Here is a 26,078-nt window from a genome sequence, read left to right as displayed (position 1 = left end):
CTTGCCAGTTAAATGCCATTATGATCCCAAAGAATATGGGACGAATACCCCCGGTGTGCTTACCGGTTGCAAGTAAGATGAAAAGTGGTCCAAAAAATAATTTTTGGGCTTCAAATCATTAAATGTTCTATTTCTTATTCTCACCGCAGTGAGCGGCGCAGACCCGTCAGTGAACCTACCGCTTCGTTTAGATGTCTTATTCTCACCTGCAGTTAGCAGAACCACAGCTTCGAAATCACTCGGTGTGCTTACCCGTTTCTAGCCAGATGATCGGGTAACGCAGTACTCGAGTAATGAATGATATCTTGTCCCTTGCGGTGACAATAACTTCATCAAGGCTTAATGGTACTAAGAAATGGTAATATATTTTTATTCTTTTTATCATTTAACAATGTTAAGTTGAAAGCTAAAATTATCATACCAGCTAGTTTACTTAATAAATAATTTATCAAGTTATTAATTTTTACCTCCACCATTCACCATTTGAAAAAATAAAATAAATTTTAATCTAAATTCTTAAAAAGCATAAATAAATAATTAATTGTAGATGTGGTGACCACAGGTGAGACCACTGCCATGGGTGGACAATGAAGCACCCATCAAGTTGCGAGGCACTTGCCATGAATGGGTGGGTGCCAACTGATGTACCCCAACAAGGATGCCTTCTGTGGTACAAATAAATGTACCAAGAGAATCTTAATTCTCAATCATAAAAAACAACTAAAACTTGAGCATTCAACCAATCACCATATATAAGTGTAACTAAATCAGTAAATTTTTCCTAAGAAACAACATATATATATATATATATATATATATATATATATATATATATATATATATATATATATATATATATATATATATATATATATATATATATATATATATATATATATATCATAAGAGCCATAATGTCATCATTAACAAGAAATGTGCAATTTGTGTCAGATAAGAATTAGATTACACAAAGGAGAGACATGATCTGCCATCCAAGACATCAAAGTCCCAGTGGATCTAAACTAGGCTTTTATCTCATTCTTTTGGGTTCAGAGATCCATGCTGCAGTCCAGCTAAAGAAACTTACTCACACTTCACAAGGTTTTACCTTTGTTTTGTTTTGCATGATTAATTTATCTCTCCCTCCTTCCAATATATCATGCATCTTTGACCATTGACCCATTCAATCTTAAGAAATGGGACTTGTATCAGATTTCAGCAGACATTTCAGAGAAAAATGATTCAACAAGTTGATGTGTTGCTTTTACCACAGGTGCCCTTGGATAATGTTGAACTATACATTTGATTCAAGGTAATCTGATGAATGGGTTCTTGAGATCTAAGAAGGAGAAATGCCATCTAAAGAGGGAGAGAGAGAAGCAAAATGGAGACCATACTTTTTGAACATACCAGCAACTCAGAACAATCAACATTAAATAGCAAAAGGGGGATAAAAGAGTTTGGCACAAAGCTGCCAAGGATTGAAGTGTAAGATTCTGAAACTACATGAAAAGATATGAAGAGAATGAAGCATTTAGTTTGATAATTAAGAAAAAAAATCAAAAGTGAACTTTGACAGTACTAAGACATTATGATTAGAATTCAGAATATCTTGTAATAGACAAAGTGAATGCTCTGCATAATTGACCAGCTTAAAGAAGTGCACTACTTTCCTAGACACATTCAGTTTCAGATTTTCTTTTTTTTTCTGCAGGTGAGATCAATTAAAGTCAACATGACCATTATAATGAAGCACAAAAACCAATGACTTCCATGGCTTATGCAATGAGCCTTTGAAGTCCTTGTGTCTCACCATATGAAGTAAAACAGAAGCCACATGACCAAGTCTATGTATAATATGAATTGGTTGATGAAACACAAGTCATATGAAGTGAAACATACTGCATGGCAGATTCAGATACATAGGCACAAAGTAGTGTATCTACATTTACAGAGAACAGGCTTGTCCCCACACCAACACTAAAATTTAAAGAGCTACACTTTGGAGATGCCAACCCATGCCGTGAAACTAGAAAAAGTTGCTAAAAGATTAGCCTTCCGTCTTTTGGGAATGCTGAAGCACCAAACGCCCTCAGTCCCAGTGCTTAGTCTACTGTGTTTTCTTTATATCAAAGGCAAAAGAGGCTTAGAGATTCTGAAGGAAACTTTGCTTGTTACAAGTTGGTTAATTGATTCGAATCGTTCCTTGTTCAAATAATTCTGCAAAACTTGCAGATTCAGTCAGTTGGAGAACCAGGGACTCAAGTTTGGCAATAATGGAGGAGAATAGATGCCACCGCAGGCGAAAAAGAGGAAGAAAAACACTGTGGTTTTACTAGCCATTTGCTTCCTTAGCTTTTGAGCTGGCTATATGCTTGGCTTTGCTTCAGCTTTATGATGCCAAATCATAGATATCAAAATGGCATTAGAATCATGCAATAAGTACTTGACAAAATCCATAAAAAGTTATGTAGCACAAGGGGGCTCAATTAACCTAGAATTGGCTTACACAAACATAACTCAACAGAGGAAAGCCAATAGAAATCCCACATAGCACAAAGAGACACTAATAGTGATTGCCAAGAGATAAGCAGTGACATCAAGTGATAATATACCAAACTCTTCACAAACTAGTAACCAAAATATAACTCTCTTTCTCCATTTTTAGAGACATGTAATATACAGGGATACTAGTTAGAACACTCTTCAAAAAGGAAAGGAAGGAACAGATTAATATAGATAGCATTAGATGCTTTATTGTAGAAATAGTAATAATCTGTGAACAATGAAACTGTGTAGTGTCTCTCTGAATCTTAGATTGAAGTTTAAGCTTTTGTCAATGAATAAATTCCTCCACATTCATGAAAAATTTTCTCTTTTCTCTTCTATTCAAGCAATATAGAATTTCCTAATTGAATAGAAATTCCAGCAATGATGAATGATATTATGTCAAAACAAGCAAAATTTGGAAGGAGATAGAAGTCCTACAAGATAGAATTGAAGAGTACGAATCATATGAGAGCAAGAAGAACTTGTAATAAACTTGAAATGCTTAAAGATCTTACCTCTTTTCAAATGAAGCATGTCTTTTGATGCTGAGAGAGTAAATTCTCAAAAGAACAAGAGGAAAATGTACAAGTACTTCTCCCTATCAAAGAGAAGAAACCATTCAAGGAAAAAGGCAGGAGATGGCATCAAAACTGACCTTTCCAGCATCCAAAACTCCCTCCTTTTCCATCTCTCTGTCTCCATTCATTCAATTCCAAGCTCCCCAAACTCTTTCCCCAATGAAGCTCATGAATCTCCTCACAGAGTTGCAACCTCCATTAGCGTTGTTGTTGCTGTTGCTGCCAACATTTACCTCCTCTCCATCATCATCACCGTCCTCGCCATCATCGTCCGCCAAGCGTCCTCCATCCAACCGGGAGAATCCCATCCCCACCACCCCCAAGCTCTCCTCCACCCCAGCTGCCGCGACCTCCGCCGCCAAGCCAGCGTCCTTCCTCCCGCCGCGGCCGCTCCGCCTTCTCCTTCTGCTGCCACTCCCGCGGTCAAGCTCTCTGGCCTCCGAGCTCTCCTCCACGATGTCGATGATCCTGTGTATGACGTGTCGATTTGGCGACGCGTCCCACCGCGCCCAGAAGCTCTTGTAGCAACCGAAGCACCCGCAACCCAGCTCCGGCGGGTGAGCCCGCCGCCGCCGCCGCTCCCTCCACGTTCCCCCGCCGCCTCCTCCGGAGAGCAAGTACGCCAGGACCTCCTGCTCCGCCGCAGTCAGCGTCGCTGCCAGGGCCAGCACCGTCGCGGGGAGCGCAGCCAGGAGGTCCCGCGTCGCCGCTGCCCCCGTTAGTGGGGTTGGGTGGACCCTGCGCCCTTTCCCGTTATCCAGCTGCTTCATCTCCACACCAGCCAAAGAAGCCAGAGAGCCGAAAGGAAAGAAAGAACACCTTTTGATCTCTCACTGCTAAAGAAAGCTGAAGAGAAGGAACAAAAACGCTTCCTTTGGGTTCCTGAGGATTGGTGCGGGAGAACAGCGGACTGTTGGCTCTCATCAGCCTCTTGAGAAATACAGAACAGTAACTACAGATTTGCACCTCTTTTTGGGTGTCCTGGTGGAAGAAGACAAAAGTGAGAGAGAGAGAGAGAGAGAGAGAGAGAGAGAGAGAGGCAGTGGGGTTTATGAGCACAAAAAAATTGGAATCTTGAGGGAGACTGGTGGGGAGTGGTCCAATCATATGTAAAGACCTTCGTGCAACAATGCTTTTGCATCAGGAGGAGAATGTGGAGTTCGGTCCTCCGTAACAATGCTACATGGTGTTGCAGAAGAAAATGGGAACCACAGGCTGAGACAGAAGCCATGGAGCTGTTCTGCCTCTCATCCATGGCCTATCAACATCAAGACTCTTATCCTATAGCAAGTCACTCTCTGTTATTCCCCCATCCCCATGGACGATGCTCTGTGTTCCAAAGAGTTTTGTACTATTGTGCCATCAAGTTTGTGCAATGAGGTGTCCTCTGAGGTCCACAGGTCAAGTTCTTGAGAGGGCCACTACTCGAAAAAATGAGTTGGATCAGGAGAATACAAAAGTGTCAGGCGACAGAAGACGACCGCAAAGTTCGTGGTTTTGATCCACTGGCTATGCGCAACCAAATGCCACAAATTCTCCACTCATAAATGACAAGAGCAATTACAAGGGAGAGAGAGACAGAGAGTAGGGTCGTTTCAATGGAACTGCAAACGACGTCCTTCCTATCTGCAACTCCGTCGTCATGCAGGACACGTTGTCGTTGGTCTTCAGCTTAGTTCTATTATTAGTCGATGATCTTTGTTGGTCATCATTGTAGAAACTGGCTCAAGATTCACGGTCTTGGAGTTCCACGTCGCCTTCTCTAGATTGAGTTACGGAGGAGAGTTCCACGGAGAAATGGCTTCATCTTCTTCACCATTCTGTTGTAGAAGGCACATGACATACACAGGCAGAAAGCAAATACATCCGGCTAAGCTTCACTGAATCCGCTTGATTGTTTCTTAAGCTTGTGGATATATATGAGATCTTAAACGGCCTACATCAACTATAAGAACTCGGCCAGGCTGGTCCTCAGCGTCTGGTTGGCGAAGATACGATTCAAGCTCTCAGACGGATGAACTGAATCCCAGAACACAAACTTGTTTGGGTCCTCACACGTGAAATGGCTCCATTCGTTGCAGAAGTAGCCCATCTCCATTCTTCCCGTCCCGCAGCATCCTCGAATCGCGTTCTCGAATCCTGCAACACATTGCTTGCTTTTACCTGCAGATCTCCTCCAGCAGATAAGAAAGAAACATGTCGGAGACTCACCATATGAGGATGGATTCTGTACGACGTGGAGGAACAAGTCATACGTGGGAGTAAATCTCAGCTTGAGCCCCGGGGATGAAGCGCACAGCCTCTCTATCAACGCCTGTAGCTTCATGTTGAAGTCAATGGCCACCTTGTTGTACTGCTCCATGCACTCACCGTGGCCGAGGAAGTTGGTGGCCCGCTCCGACGGTAGGCACCCGAAGGGGCTGAGCCCTGTGAAGGAGATCTTGCGAGCCCCCTGCCGGTGGAGCTTGGTGAGGAAGCGAGCGGCGAGGCCGATGAGGAAGTCCTCATACTCCTCCACCGTGAACTGCTTGCTCCGGCTGCTCGTCGGCGAGTAGTAGTTCTCGATGAAGTCGTTGGTCCCTACGCTGACGATGTACACGGCCTCGTGGATGATGTGCATGGCCTTCTTCCTCCCCACGTAGTGCGTCAGCCGCTTCTTGTACTCCTTGAAGTACTCCATCTCTTGCCACAGAGGTATCACAGACTGCGCATGAGCATCCACAGTTAGGGCGTCGTAAGTAGAGGTTGCCGGTGGGGTGTGGAGGAAAGACTCGTCGATGTGTCGTGTCGTATTGGGTTGACAGCAGATGTGACTCGTAATATTCATTCAATTCAACGACCAACCTGCACATGCCACGACTCCGGGCATGGCTTAAGTCGCGACAGGCACGCGACGAGAGTCACGCCGTCGGTCGCGACGCGATTTAGATCGCGCACCGTAGGCGCTGTGGCGGGCTAAAAGCCACGAAACTACGTAGCTAAATTGTCGGGCGCGGTGTCCTAAGAAGGCCATGGAGGACGGACTCACTAGCACGTCGGAGGTGGCGGTGTCGAGCCCGGTGGCGGCCGATGCGAAGCACACGCCTGTGGCGAAGTCCTTGATGGAGTAGGCCGGGTCGAGGTAGGCGGGGACGGTGGGCGGGAGGCCGAGGGACTCCGAGACGAAGTCGGTCGCGAGGCGGCCGTTGCAGAAGCGGCCGGTGGCGCGGCCGCCTGGGAAGTCGCGTCCGTAGGGAGGAAAGTTGGCTCTGGCGATGGTCCGGACGTAGTTGTTGTTGCCAGCATCGACGGTGGAGTCACCGAAGACGATGATGGCCGGAATGCGTGAGGGAGCGGCGAGGGAGGGGAATAAGAGAAGGAAGAGGAGGAGGCTGAGGACCATCGTTCGGTGGTACAACAGCAACTAGAGGTGTGAAGAGTGGGGGATTGCTGGTCTTTAAATAAGTGGGATACATTAATCGAAGGACGTGAAGATACTTCATTTTGGTGCAGTAAATTGGCATTCTAGAGAGAGATTGTTGTGTGTTTTCTGATACTTCCACCGCTGAAACAAAGATGGGATTTACATGGCACCAACTTGTGATGTCGCAGTAATTGCTACAATCAAAGGCGACATTTTTTGGTCCGTTGTTGTCAACTTCTGCTTCAGAATGATTCAGTCTGCCTCCACAATAATTCATTTGAAAGGTTTTATTGTTGGTTGGTCACTTAATTTCCTACTCTCTCTCTCTCTCTCTCTCTCTCTCTCTCTCTCCCTCCCTCCCTCAGAGAGAGAGAGAGAGAGAGAGAAATGAGGAGTCGTACGACTACTGCATGGGCAGCTGAAAATTAACTTCAGCAGCAAAGAGGTTATGCAGTCAACAGTAAATAGTACAACCACAGTCATACACGTAGACAGCCTTTTCAATCGACCTATTGGATTTGTCCCACCATTCATGTCTTGCTCTGCAAGTAGATGCAGTTCCTTTCCTTTTTCTATTTCTCCACCTGTGTCCGTCTTGTTTTCTCCTCTTCCCAATCAATTGCAAATCCCATCGTAATCATCATAATCATCTTCACACACACACACACACACACACACACATTCTTATACGTGACTTGTTGTAGTATATTTCAACCTTCAAGTATCGTTAATTTTATACATTATTATTATATTTAGGATCAAGTTTCATCACTTACAATTATATTTAGGATCAAGGTTCATCACTTGTCGGTAATACCAATTCATTTGAACTTCTATTTCTAGATCTTAAAGGAGAGTTCTAGATCTTAAGCGTTTTCTACTTCTAGGATTTCATAACTACAGTAGCCACCAATTTGTGATATAGCTTTTTAAGGTATGTCTCCATTTCTATAAAAATATTTATTATAAATTTTTAATTTTTTGATTTATTATATAGTTACAGTTTTAGAGTTAGATTGATGTTTATCATTCTAAATAGTGTTATGAAAACTTATTATTTTACTATCAATATTTTAAGTATTCTTTATAAAAATAAAATCCTTATCTAGAACAATATGTTATTTTCACCTTGTTTATTTTGTTTATAACAAATTATAATTCATCCATATAATGTTTTTTCACATTTGAGCTTATAAAGAGACCCACAATATATGTAGAAAACTAGGTGTAGAGGAAATTTTTCATAATAGGTGATGGACTATTATTAAGGAAAATTCAAAAATAGTGCATTGCATAGATGCACTAGTCAAAATGATCTTAAAATTTTTAAAAATTTTAAATAAGACACTTATAGACATATGTCACTAGTTTTCTATTTTAGAGAATTTTTTATTATCTTTTATGAAAGTTTGAACATTCGAATAATATTTTATTTTATTTTTATTTTCTTCCTGTTTTTGTCTATTTCTTAAAAATTATAAGGCATTTATATAATATTTTTCACATTTGAGCTTCAAATAGGTCAACAATATATGTAAAAAAATTGATAAAAAAAATTCTCAATAGGTGATGCATTGTTATTGAGGAAAATTCAAAAACATTGCAACACATAAACACATTATTTAAAATGATCTTAAATTTTTAGAAAATATTTAGATATGTCACTTATAGATATATGTTACTGGTTTTTTTATTTTAAAATTATTTTTAATATTTTTGTAATTTTTTTAGCATCTAAACAATTTTTTTTCCTATTTTTAATTATTTTTTATATTTTAATAAATTATAATTTATCCATGCAATATTTTTTCACATTTGAGCTTTTAAATAGGTCAAAAATATATATGTAAAAAATTTTGTTGAGAAAAAATTTCTACTAAATGATGCATCATTTTTTGAGAAACATTAAAAAAATAGTGCATCACATACATGCACTGTTCAAAATGATCTGAAATTTTTATGAAAACTTTGAATATAACACTTATGGGCATATAACACTGGGTTTTTGTTTTAGAGATTTTTTAGTATTTTATGGATTTTTAATAGTGTGTCAATTTTAATTTTCTCCTTATTTTTTCTAGCCAGATAATTTTTCATTGAATTATTAAATTTAATCCCTTTTGACTTTAAACAAAAAGTAATCATGTCATTAAATACTTATTATATGTGTAGAATATCCTAAGATAGTTGCAAGAATGTTGATTTAAGTATAGGTATGCTTTTTATTTATATAAATTTTTAAATTTCATCTTTGCAATTCCATTTGTTGGTACTTATGAATCAGATCATTCTAACGATAAAGAGGGGTTGAAAAGTCATCTTAGTTGGATAATTTCAAAATGAAGTTTTGTGGATCATTTTTCTCGTTATGTCATGGAGCCTATTAAGAAAAATTGGTCTCGTTATCATCGAGTCATTTGAATATTATAAAAAATATTATATTTAATTATTTATTTTTAGATATCCCTAATATTCACATATCTCACGTATTAATATTGTCAATTATAGAACGATGATGTAAGAATAATAATTTTGTAGTGAATGGGGTGAAATTATCTTTTTCTATGTCTAATGTATCTCTTTCTACCAAATAGATTTGAAGACATATAGATTTGAAAAGTATCTTATACATAAATATTTTTTTATTTGAAGAACCAACCCATAGAAATTTGAAAAGGTTAATAATAAATTTGCATTCATGTGATGATGATGAGGAATTAATGATAGACTTTTATTGAATATATGCATTATATATTTTTGCCTATAGATTATTCTATCAAAGCAACTATAGATTAAAGTAGTCTTTAGTATCAAACATTGCTGATTTAAAAATTTTGAATAAGTATAATTGGTCTATGATAATTAATTTATTTAATTCTGAGATGATTCTAATAATGGGAGAAAGAATAAGGAGATTTAAGAGAAACGAGATTCCGATTATTGATTATTTGAAAGGTTGTCTGCCCATAACTTATGTATCGATATATAGTTTATAAATTCTTATACCTATTTTTTATATAATATGATTTGGTCCAAACATATTTTTGATATTTGATATGGGTGATTCTATGAGCACGTCATATGCTTTAAATCATCAAATAAATTAGAATTTTCAAGATTGTGAAAATGATCTATTCCTACCTTGCATTGAAAAATAATAAATAAATGATATTAACAATATCATCTAATAAAGTAAGCACCTTGTTTTCGAATCAAATTTAGATTTATTATTGTTGCTTTTTTTTGAAAAACTATCTTAATAATTGTATTTCATTATTTATAAATTATTAAAGAGTTAAATCTTATATTCTTATGAGGCACCAAATGTTGAGATATCTGCTAAGGTACCAACAGTTGAGGAGCCACAACCTACTAACTGACTGTATACTATTAAGTTATGTTTCTTTCACAAGCCATAATAAATTTATTTCTTATTAGTCAAACAACTCAAACCTTTGATACATGTATGAATGATGTTAAAGAATAACAGAAGTCACGTGAACCTCAACAATCTAAATGCTAAAGCTACAATATATATATATATATATATATCTTGAGATTTGGCTAATGTAGCTTATAAAATGGTGCGAAAATGATTTGTATATAGTGCGAAAATGATTTGGCTAATGTAGCTTATAAAATATATATAGTGCGAAAATGATTTGACTAATGTAGCTTATAAAATATATATAGTGCGAAAATGATTTGGCTAATGTAGCTTATAAAATGGTGCCCAAGCAACTTGAAAAATTCTTAATAATTTGTATAAGATACAAAAAGAGGATATCCGAATAAAACTTTTTTAATCTTATAGAGTATCGAGAAAGATGAAGTTATTTCTGGTAGGAACGAGTCGACACTAAGAGGGAGGGGGGTGAATTAGTACAGCGGTAAAAACATCAACTTCGTAAAATCTTTCATTCAATAAAATCGTTTTCGGAAAGATGATAACTTGAAATACGTTCGTAACGATGTGTAGTTAGAGTAAAGAGGAAGTATGACGGTTTGCAATAAATGTAAATAGCAAAGCAAAAATGCAAACCAGATTTTATAGTGGTTCGATCGTCGTGACCTACATCCACTCCCGATTCTTTTTCCGTCGAGGCTATCAGCATCCATTAACGATCTTCCTTTAATGGGCGAAGACCAACTATCTTTTTACACCCATCTTCTTATTTTCATAGGTTTAGGAGATAATCTTTTACAACCCTCTTTTAGAAGGTATTCCTCTCACACCTCCCTTAGAACTCTCTTTAAGCTTTGTGAGGAGGGAACTCAACTTTCTAAGGTTTACAATTTTAGAATCATAAAGTTTTGCTCAATCTTTCTTGCTTCTCTATACAGGAATAGCTGGGGTATTTATAGATCCCAAATGACTTCAAAACTTGAAACCAAAATTTAAATCTCCGAGATTTCAGGGTACGGGTGGTACCACCGCCTGTAGCCTAACACTAGGCGGTACCACCGCCCAGTCTGACGGTACTATCGCCTAGGAGATTGTGTATGAGTGGTACCACTGCCCGGACTGGCGGTACCACTGCCTAACAGCCTCGGAGACCAAGTTTTTCAAGTTTTTCAACTCATAAGCGGTTCTACCGCCAATTCTAGCGGTGCCACCGCTTGGCCCAACATTTGGGTCATTGAATGAGCCTCCCAATGAGCCCAAATCACTCCTAATTTAGGCCTAATTGGCTCCTTATTGAGTTGACATGTTTTACCCCAATACTGCCTCAATTAGACCAAAAACCTACTTCGATATAAACAAATGATTACAAAGCATAAATCCTTTGTCTGGCATGTCATTGGTTCATCCGGCGCTCGTCCGATCCTTTGGCACATCGTCTTCCCCTTCAGCATGTTGACTCCTACAACTTTTGATTATTGAATCTCCGATTTGGATGATGAAACCAATTCAGAATGCTTGTGATTTATTTCGCGTTTTGAGTGACGCAGGATGCTTCGATCGGGATGAGACAATTAAAGCAGGAAGAATCATGTTGGGCTAATAGAACATGCCAGAAGATTGGACGTCGAGCTAGAGGATCGGTCGACGTATTAGCAGAAGGCTTCGAGCCATGAATTCGGGCATCGGGCTAATAAGAGCAGATATTGAGCCAAGAATATCGGAGCTGCGGAGGTCAACTGGTCGATTGGGCAATTGGCCGCAAGAGAGGACGATGCGCCGAAGAATCAGACGAAGCATCGAGGGATCAATGACATGTTGGACAACATGATTCATGCTTAGTATTAATTGTCTAGATCGAAGTGTATTTTTACATATGCAGGATTAACTACGATAGCAAGGTATAAAGCAAAATTAAGTCTCGAAGTCAAGGACATGATTTCGTTGGGTGTTCGAAAGTTTGTCAGAAATCCATACGTTCGTCGAAAGTTCTACAAGAACTAGTCGAGAAGTCCAGGAGCTTGCCAAAGAAGCTCGTCGGAACTCGCCAAGAAGATCGTCGTGAAGTCTAGGAGCTTACCGGGAGTCCGTTGGAACATTGTCCGAGAGTTCGTTAGAAGATCACCGGAAGCTCGCCCGAAGAAACCAAGACATACAGACTTGTTTAGCTTAGTAAATATCTTAGATTTCATAGTTAGCACGTAATTGGGTTTGGATTTGGGCTAGCCCAATTAGGGGCCAGTTGGGCCTATGTAAGGACTATGTTGGGCCCAATGAGAGGCCCAAACAATGTCCCAAGAAGTGGCACAGTCTCCGAGACTGTGTTAGGCAGTAGTACCGCTTGTCTAAGTGGTGGTACTGCCTAGTGTAGTGTCAGTGTCAAACTAACACTGGCGATGGTACCGCCCGTACTCAAGAAACCCGGGATGAGATATTTTTAGACTCCAAATTTGAATCAACTTGAGGCTTATAAATACCCGTCTCATCCTTGGTTAACAAACACAAGCACAGAGAGTTTTAAAGTGAGAAAACGCTGTAGAAACCACTTGAGAAATCCCTCGTCTAGCTTAAACTTAGAATTCTATTTAGAGAGGACTGTGTGTGTTTGTAAAGGTTGACTCCTAAACCTGTGAAAAAGGAGAAGAGGGGTGTAAGAAGGAGGTTAATTTTCACCTATTAAAGGAAGATCGATAGTAGATGCCGGTGGCCTCAATGGAAGAGGAATCGGCGGAGTGGATATAAGTCACGATGACCGAACCACTATAAAAATTTGGTTTGCGTTTTATTTGTGCAATTTACTTTAACCGCAAACCTCCTTACTTGCTTTACATCCACTAGGCTCTTCGTGCACTTTCAAAGTTATTACCTTTACAAAACGATTTTTCGTCAGAATCGGTTTTAATCGAAACAACGAAGTTTTGAAGACATGATTTTACCGCTGTACTAATTCACCCCCCCCCCCCTTTTAGTGCCGCTCTTGATCCTAACACTGATCTCCTTGGCACAATGGCCGATCCATCGGCCCGATGCCCGAATTCACGACACGAGTCTTCTGCCGACACATCAACCGATCATCCGGCTCGATATCCAATCTTCTGACATGTTTCACTCCGGCCTAATATGATTCTTCCTGTTATAATCAATTTGCCTCTTCTTGATTAAAGCTAGTTTTACGTCACTCAAAAAATAGATTAGATCAAAAATTCATTAATTGATTTTATTATTAAATAATGAGATTCAACAATTTCAAATGAAAAGGCAATAATAATCTTATGCAAAAAGACAATGATTTTAAGCAAGCTGAAATCCTTGACTTAAAGTTCCGTTTTACTTAGAGTTTTATTGTACATAAATAATTTTTGTTTGTCTATTAAATATAATGTAATTAGCCAAATTATTTGATTTTTTTTAATATTATAGTTTATTAACTGAAATAATCTAGGGAAACAACGTATGTTACCTGAAGTTGATATATTTTAATAGTATGATAGACAATGAAATAATAGACACCTATGTCAATATTCTAATTACGAAGACATATAATGTTTTTTAAGGATCTTGTGTATCGTTAATAGTAATGTATTAAAAATTCAAGGCATATTTAGTATTATTGATTTTTTTAATCTAGCATAGAATTTATAGGTTACTATTTTTTTCTTATTGTTTCATAAATACATCAACGTGTGTGGTCCTATTATTTAGATAGTTCAACAAAACTCATGAAATAAGCCAATTAAATATATTTTTATGCTGCTATATAATAAGAAAATGGAGCATTAGCACTTTTGATTGTTGATATGTATAAGAAGATTTATACGTACTATAATTTAATGTCTAATGTAAAATATAAGATTAGAAGTTATTATAAAATGATAAATGTTTAGCAGAAGCCTTTTAGATCTTTTGTTTCTATAAATAAATTTAATGAAGTTTGTTTCCAACGTTGCAGGTGAACACATTGAAGCATATAAGTGACACAAATCGAAAATTATTGTATCCCAAAATTATGCCAATAATCAAATCAAAGAGATAATAACAAAAAAAATATAGTCTATCCAAAGATTATTATGCATAGCCTAAATCAAAAGGATAGTTACTATTGATGAAAATAATAGAAGATAAGAATAATTATTGAAGAAGCTTTATTGAACAAGTGAAGAATTTTATTGAAGAAATGAAAAAGAATTTTTCTCAATAGAACAGAGAGATTTCCTCGTACAATTGGAAAATCTTATCTTCTATCAACTATAAACATTCAATCATTGATTAATTAACCAATTAATGACTTTTGCATGATCTAGGAATGATTGTTTTGTATTTATTATGAAGTATATTGAGCATTTACTATTTGGATTTCATGTGTTATTCTTCCATTGGCAAATGAAGGAGTTTCGATTGTAAATTGTATGATCAATTTTTTATGACACAAATTTTTTTACAGATAATTTGCTTCTTAGTTTCTATAAAGTTGCATGTATCTGGTGGAAATTATGCATGACTTTATAAATCTTGTGCAATATAGAATGTCAGTGTACATGATCAATTTTGTGAAGAATAAGATTCTCCAAAAATTTTGATATTCTAAAATTATATAGATAATTAAAGTTTTAGTCATGTAAAAATATTTCTATAATATGTATCCTACTATGTAAATAGAATTGTATAAACTATAGATATATTCTAGTGTTTTGAGATAGTAAAAAGTATTTTTCTAATATTGATGAAACTGTGTATAAGTCAATGTTGTTAGAAAAAGAGCATTTGAGTGTGTCATTTTTTATTTATAATAAAATATCATACACTCAGGTAATATTTTTTGATATTTGACTTTTTATATATGTCTCAAACACATGGTAAAAATGTGGCCTTCAGAAAATATTTTGATATACTATTTTTAGCTATAGCACAAAAACAGTGTATTGCATAGCAAGACTTGAGAAAATGTCATAAATTTAGAAGATGCATTTGAATTGGATCCACATGGATACATCTCAATAAAAAATTTTTGATATTTTTTTGTTTTACTCAGTTCCTACATTGTGTGTCATTTTCTTTTTTCTAATTTTTTAGAATCTTTTTTAAAAATTCATATACTAGTATAATATTTTTTTGACATTTGAGCTTCAAATTAGGTTATAAACAACTGAAAAAAATTTGGCTCTAAAAAATATTTCCTTATATACGATACATTATTTTTGACCGAAGTTAAAAAAGAGTGTATAGCAACAAGACATGTCAAAATGTCTTGAAATTTTGATAATACCTTTGTATTAGATTTATTTGAACATATTTCTATTTAGGAAATTAGTTTGATATTTTTCTGAATTATTCTATTCTTGCACAGTATATTATTTTCTATTTTTTTCAAATATTTTTAAATTATATATATGTATATATATACATATACATATATGTATATATATACATATACATATATGTATATATATGTATATATGTATGTGTGTGTCGCTTATTACCGGTAAGACTAAAACAGTTACTAGGATGATAATAAGATATAGTTCATATGACACAATTATATAACGATAAAATATAAAGCGATAACGATGAGATAATGGCAGTCTTACCAAAGAAAATAATGAGAGGTTTGGACTTTACAGATGTTAAAGTTCAATAAAATTACCCAAGGAAATAAAACGTCAACGGGTCAAGAGACCTCCAAGCCAATGTCGTCTACCTTATCACTGGAGTTGCAGAAATATCAATCTCCCGCTGGCCGACGAGTCCACTTCCGAACGATTGACGTACACAAATGATATTTATGATGTTAAAAGCCCATAAAACTTGATGGCCACTCATTGTTATTATCATGTACAGAGCTAACGCCGCTTACTTCTCCACCTAAAAGGCCAAACCAAATCCCCGCTCTCGATATATGTACATATCATCCTCGCTTTTGCCGCCATCCATTCTCCGTGAACACCTGCTACTGCTAACGAGACATCACTTCCAAGGAGAGAGATCTACACCAAGATAGATCGAGCGATGGGGATCGCAATTGAAGGAGTCAACGACAGCAGCATCCCTCACGTCCTCATGGTGTCCTTCGCCGGCCAAGGCCACCTCAACCCCCTCCTCCGCTTCGCCAAGCGCATCGCTGCCAAGGGCCTTCTCGTCACCCTCTGCTCCACTGACGACATTGGCTACCGCATCTCATCCTCCACCGCTGACTCCGCCCTCGGCGTCCCCAAGCCCGTCGGCCGCGGCTTCGTCCGCTTCGAGTTCTTTTCTGATGGCCTGCCCGTCGATGACCCCCGCCGCAAGGACCTCGACGTCCTCATGCCCGCCATCCGGGCCACCGGCCCACCGGCCCACCGGCCCTCGTCGACCTCATCCGGCGCCAGGCTGACGCCGGCTGCCCGGTGTCGTGTATCATCAACAACCCCTTCTTGCCGTGGGCGCTCGACGTCGCCGCCGACATGGGCATCCCCGGCGGGGTCCTATGGGTCCAGTCCTGCGCCGTCTTCACCACGTACTACTCTTACTACCACTCACTCGCCGAGTTCCCCACCGAGGACAACCCGGACGTGACGGTTAATCTGCCGGGCCTGCCGCCGATGAAGCCCGATGAGCTCCCCACCTTCCTCCTCCTGTCCTCTTCCTTTAAGCCGCTGAGGAAGGTGATCCTGGAGCAGTTCGGGAACATCTCCAAGGCGTCGTGGGTGTTCGCCAACTCCTTCGAGAAGCTCGAGCGCGAGACCATCGACGCCATCTCCCACCGGCTGCAGCTCATACCCGTGGGGCCGCTGGTGGAGCCGGACGACAAGTCGCAGTCGAGCATCCGGGGCGACCTGTTCAAGGCGGCCGACTGCATGTACTGGCTCGACGCCCAGGCGCCGAGCTCGGTCGTGTACGTGTCGGTGGGCAGCATCGTGGTGCTGAGCGAGGAGGAGATGTCGGAGCTGGCGTGGGGGCTCAGGAAATGTGGCCGGCCCTTCCTGTGGGTGGTACGTCGCGACACGCAAGCGCTGCTGCCGGAGGGGTTCATCGAGGAGGCCGGCGACCGGGGGCTGGTGGTGGAGTGGAGCCCGCAGGACCGGGTGCTGGCTCACCCCGCCGTCGCGTGCTTCGTGACGCACTGCGGTTGGAACTCGACGCTGGAGGCGCTGACCGCCGGCGTGCCGGTGGTGACGTACCCCCAGTGGGGGGACCAGGTTCCGGACTCCAAGTTCCTAGTAGAGGCCTACGGCGTCGGGGTGCGGCTACGGGCGCCAGCCACGCGGGACGAGGTGGAGCGGTGCGTGGAGGCGGTGACGCAGGGGGAGGGCGCGGAGGCGATCAAGACAAGGGCAGCAGAGTGGAAAGAGGCAGCGGCAAAGGCGGTGGAGGAGGGAGGGTCGTCGGACCGCCACATCCAGGCCTTCGTGGACGAGATCAGGAAGAGAGCCTCCTGCAGCGGCGACAGAGCTGCAGTTTGACATCCCTGCCGCTACGAGATGCTCATTACGTGGGTGCCAAACTCCAAAGTTACCGTCACTCGTATCGGTCTGTATTAAGTACGTGTAATATCTTTTATCTACTAAAATTACGTGTAACCAATCGCATCGCATCGCATCGCATCCATGTACTCGTTTCGAGATTCGTGCGAGTCGATCTTGCAATTGTCCTTTGCATCATCAATTCATGTGATTCGGTCCAACCATAAAGATACTGAATTGGTTTTCTGCGGCTACGGAGAGTTGCAGATTGGAGTCGCCGACCATTTTGATGGCGATCTTTCATGTCAAGCTTGTCACGGGAATAATCCCATGTGCTACCATTCTACATATGATGACGTCAAACCAACCGCATTTTTATTCACATCAACTATTATGTGCTTTTCCATATAGTGATATATATATAATATTATTTTTATGAGCTAATATATAAGGATGGTGAAATCTAATGCTAAAATCTCCAGCATTTAAGTTGTCGCAATGTTAGTTGGTGGGGATTGCCGTTAATGTGGCTCAACTTGGGCCATAAATTATGTCGTACCGAGTCCACGAGATTGTCGCGTGGGTCAGTTGCGTCTTGATGTGTCTCAATGAATGGATTGTTTCGTCAAATAGACTCAACTCGCCGAGATTACCACCGATCTCCACGTCAGAGTCCTTTGACTGGCATTGATTCCGTGTACGTCACGCCGTTGGGCGGCGACACGTAGCGCCCTTCGCCGTCGTCAATCTTGCCTTGAGGTTGACTTGAGCAAATCGACGGTACACGTATCGTATAATTTCTCTGATACGGCAAACATGTCGCCGTCGTACAGAAGCAGAAGAGTACACGAAGTGGCCGCCATGACGACTCCCTTCTCGAGCTGAAGGCCTTACACTTGTATGTGTTCCCTGCGATCTGAAGTAGAGAATTGTGTTCGGAGACCAAACACAAGAAGATACCTCCTTTTTGTTTCTTTGTTGTTGCTGAGAGAATTCTTTGATGCTTTTTATAATAGGAAAAAAATGAAATCCAAACAAAAACATGCAAAAGCAACGGTGGGATTGTTTTCCGTATGTAAGACGACAGCTGAGTTTGAAATGAACGACAAGTCTTCAGAGATGCCGTGGAGGATTGGCCGAGCGCAGAATTGGTGGAGGCTTGTCACCATGCTTTGCTAAACAACAGATTAATGTCTCTTTCTCTCTCGCACCAATCTAGAAAACGATGAGCGTAAAGTCTCAGGACGGTGTTTTAGACAATGGATGAGCGGTGTCAAACTCTGCCGTATGTCTTGCTACCGCCATGGCAAGTGCTACATAGTCGTCGTTTCACCCACTCACAGGCATTCTTTTTCTCATGCACGTAAGTGCTATCATCATCAGACCTTCGATGAGTCTCACATTCTTCCAGCAATGGCTTCCCCCAACTGGTCTCACAAAGGCTGCTGCTGCAAGCAGCCTCTTCATGGTCAATTCTCACAGTCAACATAACAGTTGGTGAGAAAGGAAGAGTCGTCAATGGCTTCCTTCCTCCCTGGTCGCCTGAGGGAAGCAGTCATTAATGCTCACCGGGGACCCTCTTCCTCAATTCCTAATTCCAATACGCCACCTCCTTCTTTCTTCTCCTGTCGCAGAATTCCTGCTCCTCTCACGCCCTTTTTCCGCTCGCCTTTGGCTTCCTCCGCGATGCTTCCTGGGTGGCTGGCGCATGCAGCAAACTCCGTGGTGGAAACGACGTCACCAAGGTTCATTCGCCAGTCAAACTGAGGCATCCATCGACTCTGACCTGCCTGCATATAAAGCAACCCCACTCCCAAGCCCCATGCATCATCTTGCAGCAGTCACTCGCCTGTGCAACAGCCATGGCCGCGAGGTGCAGGTCTCTTCTACTCTTTGCTGTCCTCGCTTTGGTGCTGGGTCTCGTACTCACGGCGCAAGCTCGGCCTCTGAGCGTTCTCAACCCACGCGGCGCGGGTGACGACAGGGTTGTCGACTTCCTTCTCGGAGAGATCAAGATCAAGACCGGAGGCGGAGGCCATAACATGGCTGGCTTCGACTGGAAGGCGGTCAAGGATTCCGGGCCAAGCCCAGGGATCGGTCACTAGGGATCTCCATTTCCTGTAGCACCACCGTTGATTCTGTTTCTTGTCGAGTGTGGCACTTTGTGACTCGGATATTATCCATTGAATTGATTTGTTTATAGGTTTAATTAATGTATCTCATAAGATGAAATAGTTTATGATTGATTGCTTCTGTCGTTAGATTCACATAGTCGCGAGTGGAGGACGTGACACACCGTCTGTCTCAGCACCTCGAGCCGTGAGTTAAAGGGGTCTTGTACGTATAGGGAGTAGAAAAGTGGGGACGTTCGACCATGCTTCTACTTCTCCTTCTCCTGCACTCCCTGGGAGACGAGTCTCCACTGTAGAGGAGCAGGTCAAAAGAGGAAGAAGAAGAAGAAAGGTGCAAGAATATGATTCCACAATCATTGTGTGGCCCGAGAGAGCAGTGTGACATCTCTCTCTCTCTCGGACAAAAGGGAACCCCGCGCCACCGAGGAGGAGGAGGAGGAGGAGAAGTGGGTGGGATCTCTTCTTTCCACTCTGACGAGACATGTCCATGAGTATGTCTCCTCGTTTGGCATGCGTGCGCGATTCTCAAAGCAAATGGGATGCCAGCCGAAGCTTAATGACACTGATAATGCTTGAAACAGACATCAAATGAGCTTAAATCATTATCTTGCTTACATCCATCATCGGGTATGAAAAGGCCAGTGAAGTGGCTACAAAGACGGTGGTCCAATTGCACATATAATTGTACCTGAAGCATGACGGATCGCTAAGTGTGCAGCAGATACCAATGCATGTGATCTCATCACTCTAAAACAGCTACAAGCTTTGGTCCAGAGATGGCCTGGGCTCAGTTCTCTGCGACTCCCCAGCTGCTTCCCTCGTTGCCCAGTGCTTCAGAAGGGAGCCGATCTCACCTCCACCATCCTGTCCGTGCCAAAGGAAAAGACAGAAAGGAAAAGGCGAGAGTGGACTCGAGGACAAGACATGGCTGTTGCATCGTCCTTCCTCTTCTTTCTCCTACGGTTTAGCTGTCGCAAAAGGCTTGTAGTAGAACAAAAGAGGCTTTGATTTATGCCACATCACAGGAGTACTCATATGGTTTATCGTTTTAAGATCCCTGTTACCTACAAACAGGACATCAGTTCAACTCCTCTTATGCCAAAGAGAAGTAGAGATACAGCCTAACCTATCAGTGTTTGTTGCCATTTCTGAGACCATAGAGAGAGACGGAGAGAGAGAGAGCAGTAATGGGAGAGGAGTGAACATGCATTGATGAGAAGTGAGAGGTGGATAACAACTAGTTGGGAGGATGATGGCAGTGGGTGCGGTGTTTCTTCAACATACAGATGAAAACAACATTCTTCAGAACAAAGATGGACAGAACAATGCTAATGCCAGCATCTCTGAATCTTCTTCTCATTTCCCCTCCCCTTTCTTCTGCTTCACGGCCACCTGAGTCCCAACCAAAATTGCTCCGAAGTAGCAGACACGGGATGCAGTGAGCTGCCATATCTCCTGGGAACAGCTAGTTCATGATAATTACATCGTAACAGGAGCGAGGACCGCATGCTATACGATCTCCTCACTCCCAGTGGCTTTCTTGGCGGTGCAGTTTCTTAGAAGGGCGATTCTCCGGCGAAGGCGACGCCGAGGGCTGATGCGTTGCCCACGAATCGTCGCCGCTCGACGAGCTCTTGCAACTGAAGCAGGAACCAATCACCCAATTGGGACTATGTGGGGAAGAGTAGTTGACGTTGTAGTAGGAAGAGGAAGTGGAATGCTTGCGCTTGAGGCCGAAGAGGCCACCACCGTAGACCATCGATTCCATGATGAGCTGATAACATTCTTCGACCTTTTCCTGTAGCTTTCTTTATCGGTTTGTGCAGTTTAAGAACGAGACACTTAGGACAAGCAAACAGTCGGAGAAGCCAAACCTTTGGAACGTGGAGGAGGGAAATGAGGTGGTGGGTCACCTGGGAAACCGAGGCAGTGGCGGCGATGGCGCCTGCACCACCTTCCGCCGCGTGGAGTAATGCCGCCGCCGCCCACAGGGATGCAGGATATCGGACCCATCTCCAATCTTCAATAAGCCAATCCAAAGACGAAGTGGTGTAAATAAGAAATATTAAGCCTTTGATTGAAGAAAGGAAGCATTTTGATGAGCTCTCACCAGCTACGACGGACAGTAGAGCAGCCTCAGAGTCACCTTGCAACTCCTGGACACGGGCAGCGGAGGCGGCGGCGGTGGTGGAGATAGAACAGAGTCGAGGAAGGAGATGGTGGATAAAAGCGAGTGGAGTGACGGAATTCATCTTCCAGCTGAGCGCCGAGAGCAGCAGGAGCTCCATCCGCCGGATGGTCTTCGCCTCGAACACGTACCTGTTCTCCTCCGTTCCCGGTGGCGTCGCGACCTGAAGGTCGAGGAGAAGGGGAACCCGCGTCTCCTCCACCTTCGCCGCCAGGGACAGGGCGGCCACCGCCGCCAGGCGCCCCATCCATACCTTGTCCCTCTGCAGCCGGAGGCCTCCTGCAGCGGCATGAGGAAGGAAGCACCGGTCGAGGTAGTTGACGGCGAGAAACGTGGTGACGACAGAGAAATCGTGGCTCGCGGCGGCGTGCACCACCCACTCCACCACCTCCCTCCTCAACGACAGGAGGTACGCGTCATCACCACCGTCGCCAGGCAGCAGCTCAGGGCGGGTCTCCTCGTCTTTGGCCGCCAGAGAGCAGAGCACCTCCGCCCATTCCTCCTCCACCACCGCCTCCGGCTCTTCCAGAAGCGCCAGCATTGGCCTCTTTCGTTCTTCTTCCAGTTCCAAGCTCTCTTCCTGGCAACACAGAGGATCCAAAAGAGGCAAAAGAGCCATCTTTAGCTCTCTTCTTCCACTCCTTTCTTACCTCAAAACACCGCAGCGAACAGTGAGCGAGTGAGGAGAAAAAGGGAAGAGGAAAAGAGGGAGGGAGGCACTTCCCCTCATCCCCACCCCTCAAAACGCCCTCTCCGGTGTCTCCTCTCTTTCTCCCTACTGTCCACCTAGTATTGTGAGTGAGAGAAGTGGCGGCAAAGCCTGGTTGGAGAGCAGAAAAGGGTGGGTATTTTAAGGAAATGGTTGGGGTATCTCCGCGCCATGGCTGGCCGCTTTTTGTCGTCCCTCCATCTACTGTTCCTTCTCTCTCCCTCTACTTTGTGTATCCAAACAAAAACCTTCTACAGTACTCCTCAGCAATTCAGGTCATAGATGAAGCATCATCGTCATCAGAGAAGAGAGAAAGATAGATCAACGAGATCAAGCTTTAAAGACGTGAAACAATGGAAGGAGCAGGATCTGTGTTCATAAGGGGGTGGGGGGAGGGGAGGAGTGCAATGGACTGATTACGAGCCACTGATCTCTCTTGTCACCCGAACAGAGGTCATCATCAAGACCAACGCCTTCCAAATCCTCCACAGCAGTAAATGCCAAGGAGAAAGCGTCACGCAACTGTTCCGGAAAAACATACAGATGACTGCTGATCTCTGAATGCATCGAAGGAAATAAAGAAGAGCACAATTCCAAGTTTCCATGCTTCGCTGCGGCTGTCTTTGCTCTTCTCTACAGTAACCCGTGTGTTATGGTCGGAGGAGAGCTGGTCTCATGGTGTCACTCCTTTAGTGTCAGCTGCAGCATCAAGGTTTGGGACAATTACAGGAACATGCTTTCCTAATTAAACATAAAATAATATGACAAGGGAGATTTCCCAAACACAATTTTTTTTTAGGTTTTAAATGAAAGGTACTCTTATTTTTATTTCTTCCATATGATATCTTCGTGTAATCTTATCTTTTGCTATTGCTCGTCTTTCGTCACATTACCCGTTAGATCCTTCTCATGCAACGTGATCATAAACCTCCATGAAGGGGAAGAATGAAACTACAGTGGAGCTTCCTCTCTCTACTCCCTCACAAGACACACCATGCTAGGCTCGTTAGAACTAACCCGTTGCTGGCGTTGCTATCGCCTCCAACATGGAAGACCTATCCCATATGATCATCACCAGATGCCTTCTCGCCATGTCTTCCACAATCCGTGTGGCCTTCTCTCTCCTACGTACTAGCGTCACTTGCAACCTCACCTAATCAATCAATGACAATGAGCTACTTTGCCAAGCCAGGCGACATGGAAGGTATGTTATCGTTCTCATCTGGAGTTGCTTTACTCCCTTGATCGAGTGACGATGAGAGGCGAAAGTCGCGGATTATAGTTGTGGAGCATGCGAGTGAGCCAACATCGATGCTTGGGCACTCAATGCTGAGTGCGCTAATGGAATACCCTACTTCTAATTCCACCTATATCCTATATGCATGAATAAAGTATGATGTTATATTTTTATTTTCATTACTGCTATCGATAAGAGTCTAGCAGAAAGTAGATAATCTTAAAATTAAAACATGCTATCTTACTAAACAAAATGATAGGATTTCTATATATAGTGTTTTGACACCAGTACATAATTATAACCTCTAATCAAAGAAAAATACACACACATAACAAGACCAAAAATTATATACATAATATGCCCATAGGTCATTGTCCATATTTACGCTAGCATGCACTTGCATATGCTCACTTCCCTACCCAATCATTTGGGTGAGGTACTAGTATCTTTACGTATAAAATATTATCTATAACAAGTAATCACTCAGTAAGTATAAATATTTATTCAGGTGATCATATATTATATCATGTATATAATATTTTTAAAATCATTATTATAATATATTTAATGGTAAATAACTTATCCTATGACTTCTTTAGCAAGCATAACTCTATACATAGTATATACATAATAAGGAGATAAAATTCTATATAAAAATAATTTAAAATACTTATGTGTAGGAAATATAGTAAATTCATCAAGTTTTATACCTTATATCATAACATATATAAGCACTCTCAAACCGTATATCATAATATATACGTATACTCTTACGCAGCACGTCATAATACATATGTGTGTTTCCGCACCACATGTCATAGCATATACGTGCATTGCACTCACACATCGGACGTCATTATATATGTATGCATACAAGATATTTTTATCATAATTCATATTTTTTATGTTTATAAATTATATATATTCATATTTTGCTCATGACAAACATATCATTCGAAACATATTTTCCAAACTACATTATGTATATGATAATTATTTTGTAATGAATTAAACTTATATTTATCTGATTAAACTCAATATAAAAATGTAAATAAAATATTAGGTACCTTAATAATCAAGTGTGTAAGGAAGTAATACATCTATTCAACTTAGAGTAAAGAGTCATGAGATGTCTTAAGAGGTTATCTTGAGATCTAGGGTTCAATTTCATTCAGTCCCATTTCAATTTTTTTTTTCTATTAATATAATTCTAATATTGCAGCAAATTTAATTTGGTTAAACAAATATAATACTTTTGGTCTAAACTCATCATTTAATCTTATTTATATTTATAACACTCCTCTTTGATTTATATTTTTATTTATTTATTTATTATTCTATTCATGTCTAAGCACCTTATCATCCTCTATATACATGATGTTAAAAACTCAAAGTTCCTTAATCATGATCAAACTTATTTAATCTTTGAGATTTATTTAAGACCAATTAAAATTTAATCGTTATTTCTAGTTACTATATGCATGCTTATTATCATAACTTAATATATTCAAGTCCGCTAGCATACTTTAGCTTGTTGTGCTATGTTTAAAATAAACATTAATATTTATGTATGCTCAATCAATATTTCATAGATCACTAAGAATATTTTTTTTTTAAAAAAAATATATTTTAATATCAAAAGTTGAAAACATGAACATATCATTTATGATATTATGAATTTCATCATTGTCCTCCTAGCTCAATTCGCAACCAATAGGGTGAAAGTGATCGGACAAAAGTAGCCACCATGTGTTAGAAAATGTATATGTCCCTCTCCTATTTATACATATTACACGAGGGAGGATTTCCCTCAACAGATTAGAAGATTTCTCTCAATAAAATAGAGAGATTTCCTCGTATAGTTAGGGAAATCTCATTTGCTATCATCATGAATCAGTGATAAATGATAACAAGAAATGTTTATGAGATTTCATGGAATGAGAAACACTTTATGAGAAAAAAAAAGAAAGAAAAATGAGAGATCATATTTTAGAAAATAAAAAAAAAGAGAGAAGGTTTTTCTAAAACCCGCCCGATGTAATAATACTAATTGCGAATTAAATGCTCAAACTGAGCTCTGTTTTAATGCTTCTCCAAATATCATATGGAATCTATATTAGGAATTACTTTTATTATAATCCGTTACGATCATAAAAAAAAAGAATAAAATAAGCACAAATGCCTATCGGGAAGAAAAAGAAGAATTCAATTATAACAAGTAATAATATACTGAATAAATAAACATCGTTTATAAAGATCAGTTACATTATGCATGTACATAATATCTATAAAAGAGTATCATTGATACGAATGGTACATATCATATAATAATATTACCTAATGATGCTATAATCATCATACAATCATACATTACAAACAACTATGACTAACCAATGAATGCCGGTAATATTCGAACTTAGTTACACATGAAAAGTGAATGAC

General features: G+C 40.8%; 3 protein-coding genes and 1 pseudogene across 5 annotated transcripts; 1 reads left to right on the top strand and 3 right to left on the bottom strand.

Moving 5' to 3' along the window:
• Positions 1 to 3,256: 3,256 nt before the first annotated feature.
• Positions 3,257 to 3,898, bottom strand: LOC135604808 (uncharacterized). The gene has a single exon (XM_065094459.1). The coding sequence runs from the start codon at positions 3,896 to 3,898 to the stop codon at positions 3,257 to 3,259; it is 642 nt and encodes a 213-aa protein (XP_064950531.1).
• A 677-nt stretch (positions 3,899 to 4,575) lies between these two features.
• On the bottom strand, positions 4,576 to 6,524 carry LOC103972586 (GDSL esterase/lipase At2g04570-like). The gene is made up of 3 exons (XM_009386943.3): positions 6,157 to 6,524; positions 5,340 to 5,832; positions 4,576 to 5,267 (listed from the first exon to the last, which is right to left on the bottom strand). Exons 1-3 carry the CDS (start codon positions 6,508 to 6,510, stop codon positions 5,074 to 5,076), a joined length of 1,041 nt encoding a protein of 346 aa, XP_009385218.2. The 5' UTR covers positions 6,511 to 6,524; the 3' UTR covers positions 4,576 to 5,073.
• A 9,285-nt stretch (positions 6,525 to 15,809) lies between these two features.
• LOC135605434 (gallate 1-beta-glucosyltransferase-like) lies at positions 15,810 to 17,622 on the top strand (annotated as a pseudogene).
• Positions 17,623 to 20,690: 3,068 nt separating this feature from the next.
• Positions 20,691 to 22,791, bottom strand: LOC135605433 (cyclin-D3-2-like). 3 transcript variants are annotated; one of them, XM_065095508.1, is made up of 3 exons: positions 21,613 to 22,790; positions 21,416 to 21,522; positions 20,691 to 21,300 (listed from the first exon to the last, which is right to left on the bottom strand). In XM_065095508.1, the coding sequence occupies exons 1-3, from the start codon at positions 22,307 to 22,309 to the stop codon at positions 21,025 to 21,027; spliced, it is 1,080 nt and encodes a 359-aa protein (XP_064951580.1). In that variant the 5' UTR covers positions 22,310 to 22,790; the 3' UTR covers positions 20,691 to 21,024. The 3 variants fall into 3 exon arrangements, with proteins under 3 accessions (XP_064951580.1, XP_064951579.1, XP_064951581.1); XM_065095507.1 differs by having other exon boundaries at positions 21,377 to 21,522; positions 21,613 to 22,786; XM_065095509.1 differs by having other exon boundaries at positions 21,034 to 21,310; positions 21,613 to 22,791.
• Positions 22,792 to 26,078: the final 3,287 nt, after the last annotated feature.

Source organism: Musa acuminata, chromosome BXJ2-2 (assembly GCF_036884655.1).
Source record: "Musa acuminata AAA Group cultivar baxijiao chromosome BXJ2-2, Cavendish_Baxijiao_AAA, whole genome shotgun sequence".
NCBI lineage: Eukaryota > Viridiplantae > Streptophyta > Magnoliopsida > Zingiberales > Musaceae > Musa > Musa acuminata.
The sequence above is the reverse complement of the archived record's forward strand: the minus strand, read 5'-3'. Positions and strand labels throughout refer to the sequence as shown.

Coding starts and splice junctions, on each gene's coding strand:
- LOC135604808 (XM_065094459.1), bottom strand. CDS start 3,898: ATGAAGCAGCTGGATAACGGGAAAGGGCGCAGGGTCCACCCAACCCCA.
- LOC103972586 (XM_009386943.3), bottom strand. CDS start 6,510: ATGGTCCTCAGCCTCCTCCTCTTCCTTCTCTTATTCCCCTCCCTCGCC. Junction 5,833..6,156: donor CCGCCACCTCCGACGTGCTA/GTGAGTCCGTCC, acceptor GCTCATGCGCAG/TCTGTGATACCTCTGTGGCA. Junction 5,268..5,339: donor ACAGAATCCATCCTCATATG/GTGAGTCTCCGA, acceptor AATGTGTTGCAG/GATTCGAGAACGCGATTCGA.
- LOC135605433 (XM_065095507.1), bottom strand. CDS start 22,309: ATGGCTCTTTTGCCTCTTTTGGATCCTCTGTGTTGCCAGGAAGAGAGC. Junction 21,523..21,612: donor TCTACTGTCCGTCGTAGCTG/GTGAGAGCTCAT, acceptor GGCTTATTGAAG/ATTGGAGATGGGTCCGATAT. Junction 21,301..21,376: donor CCCTCCTCCACGTTCCAAAG/GTTTGGCTTCTC, acceptor AGAAAGCTACAG/GAAAAGGTCGAAGAATGTTA.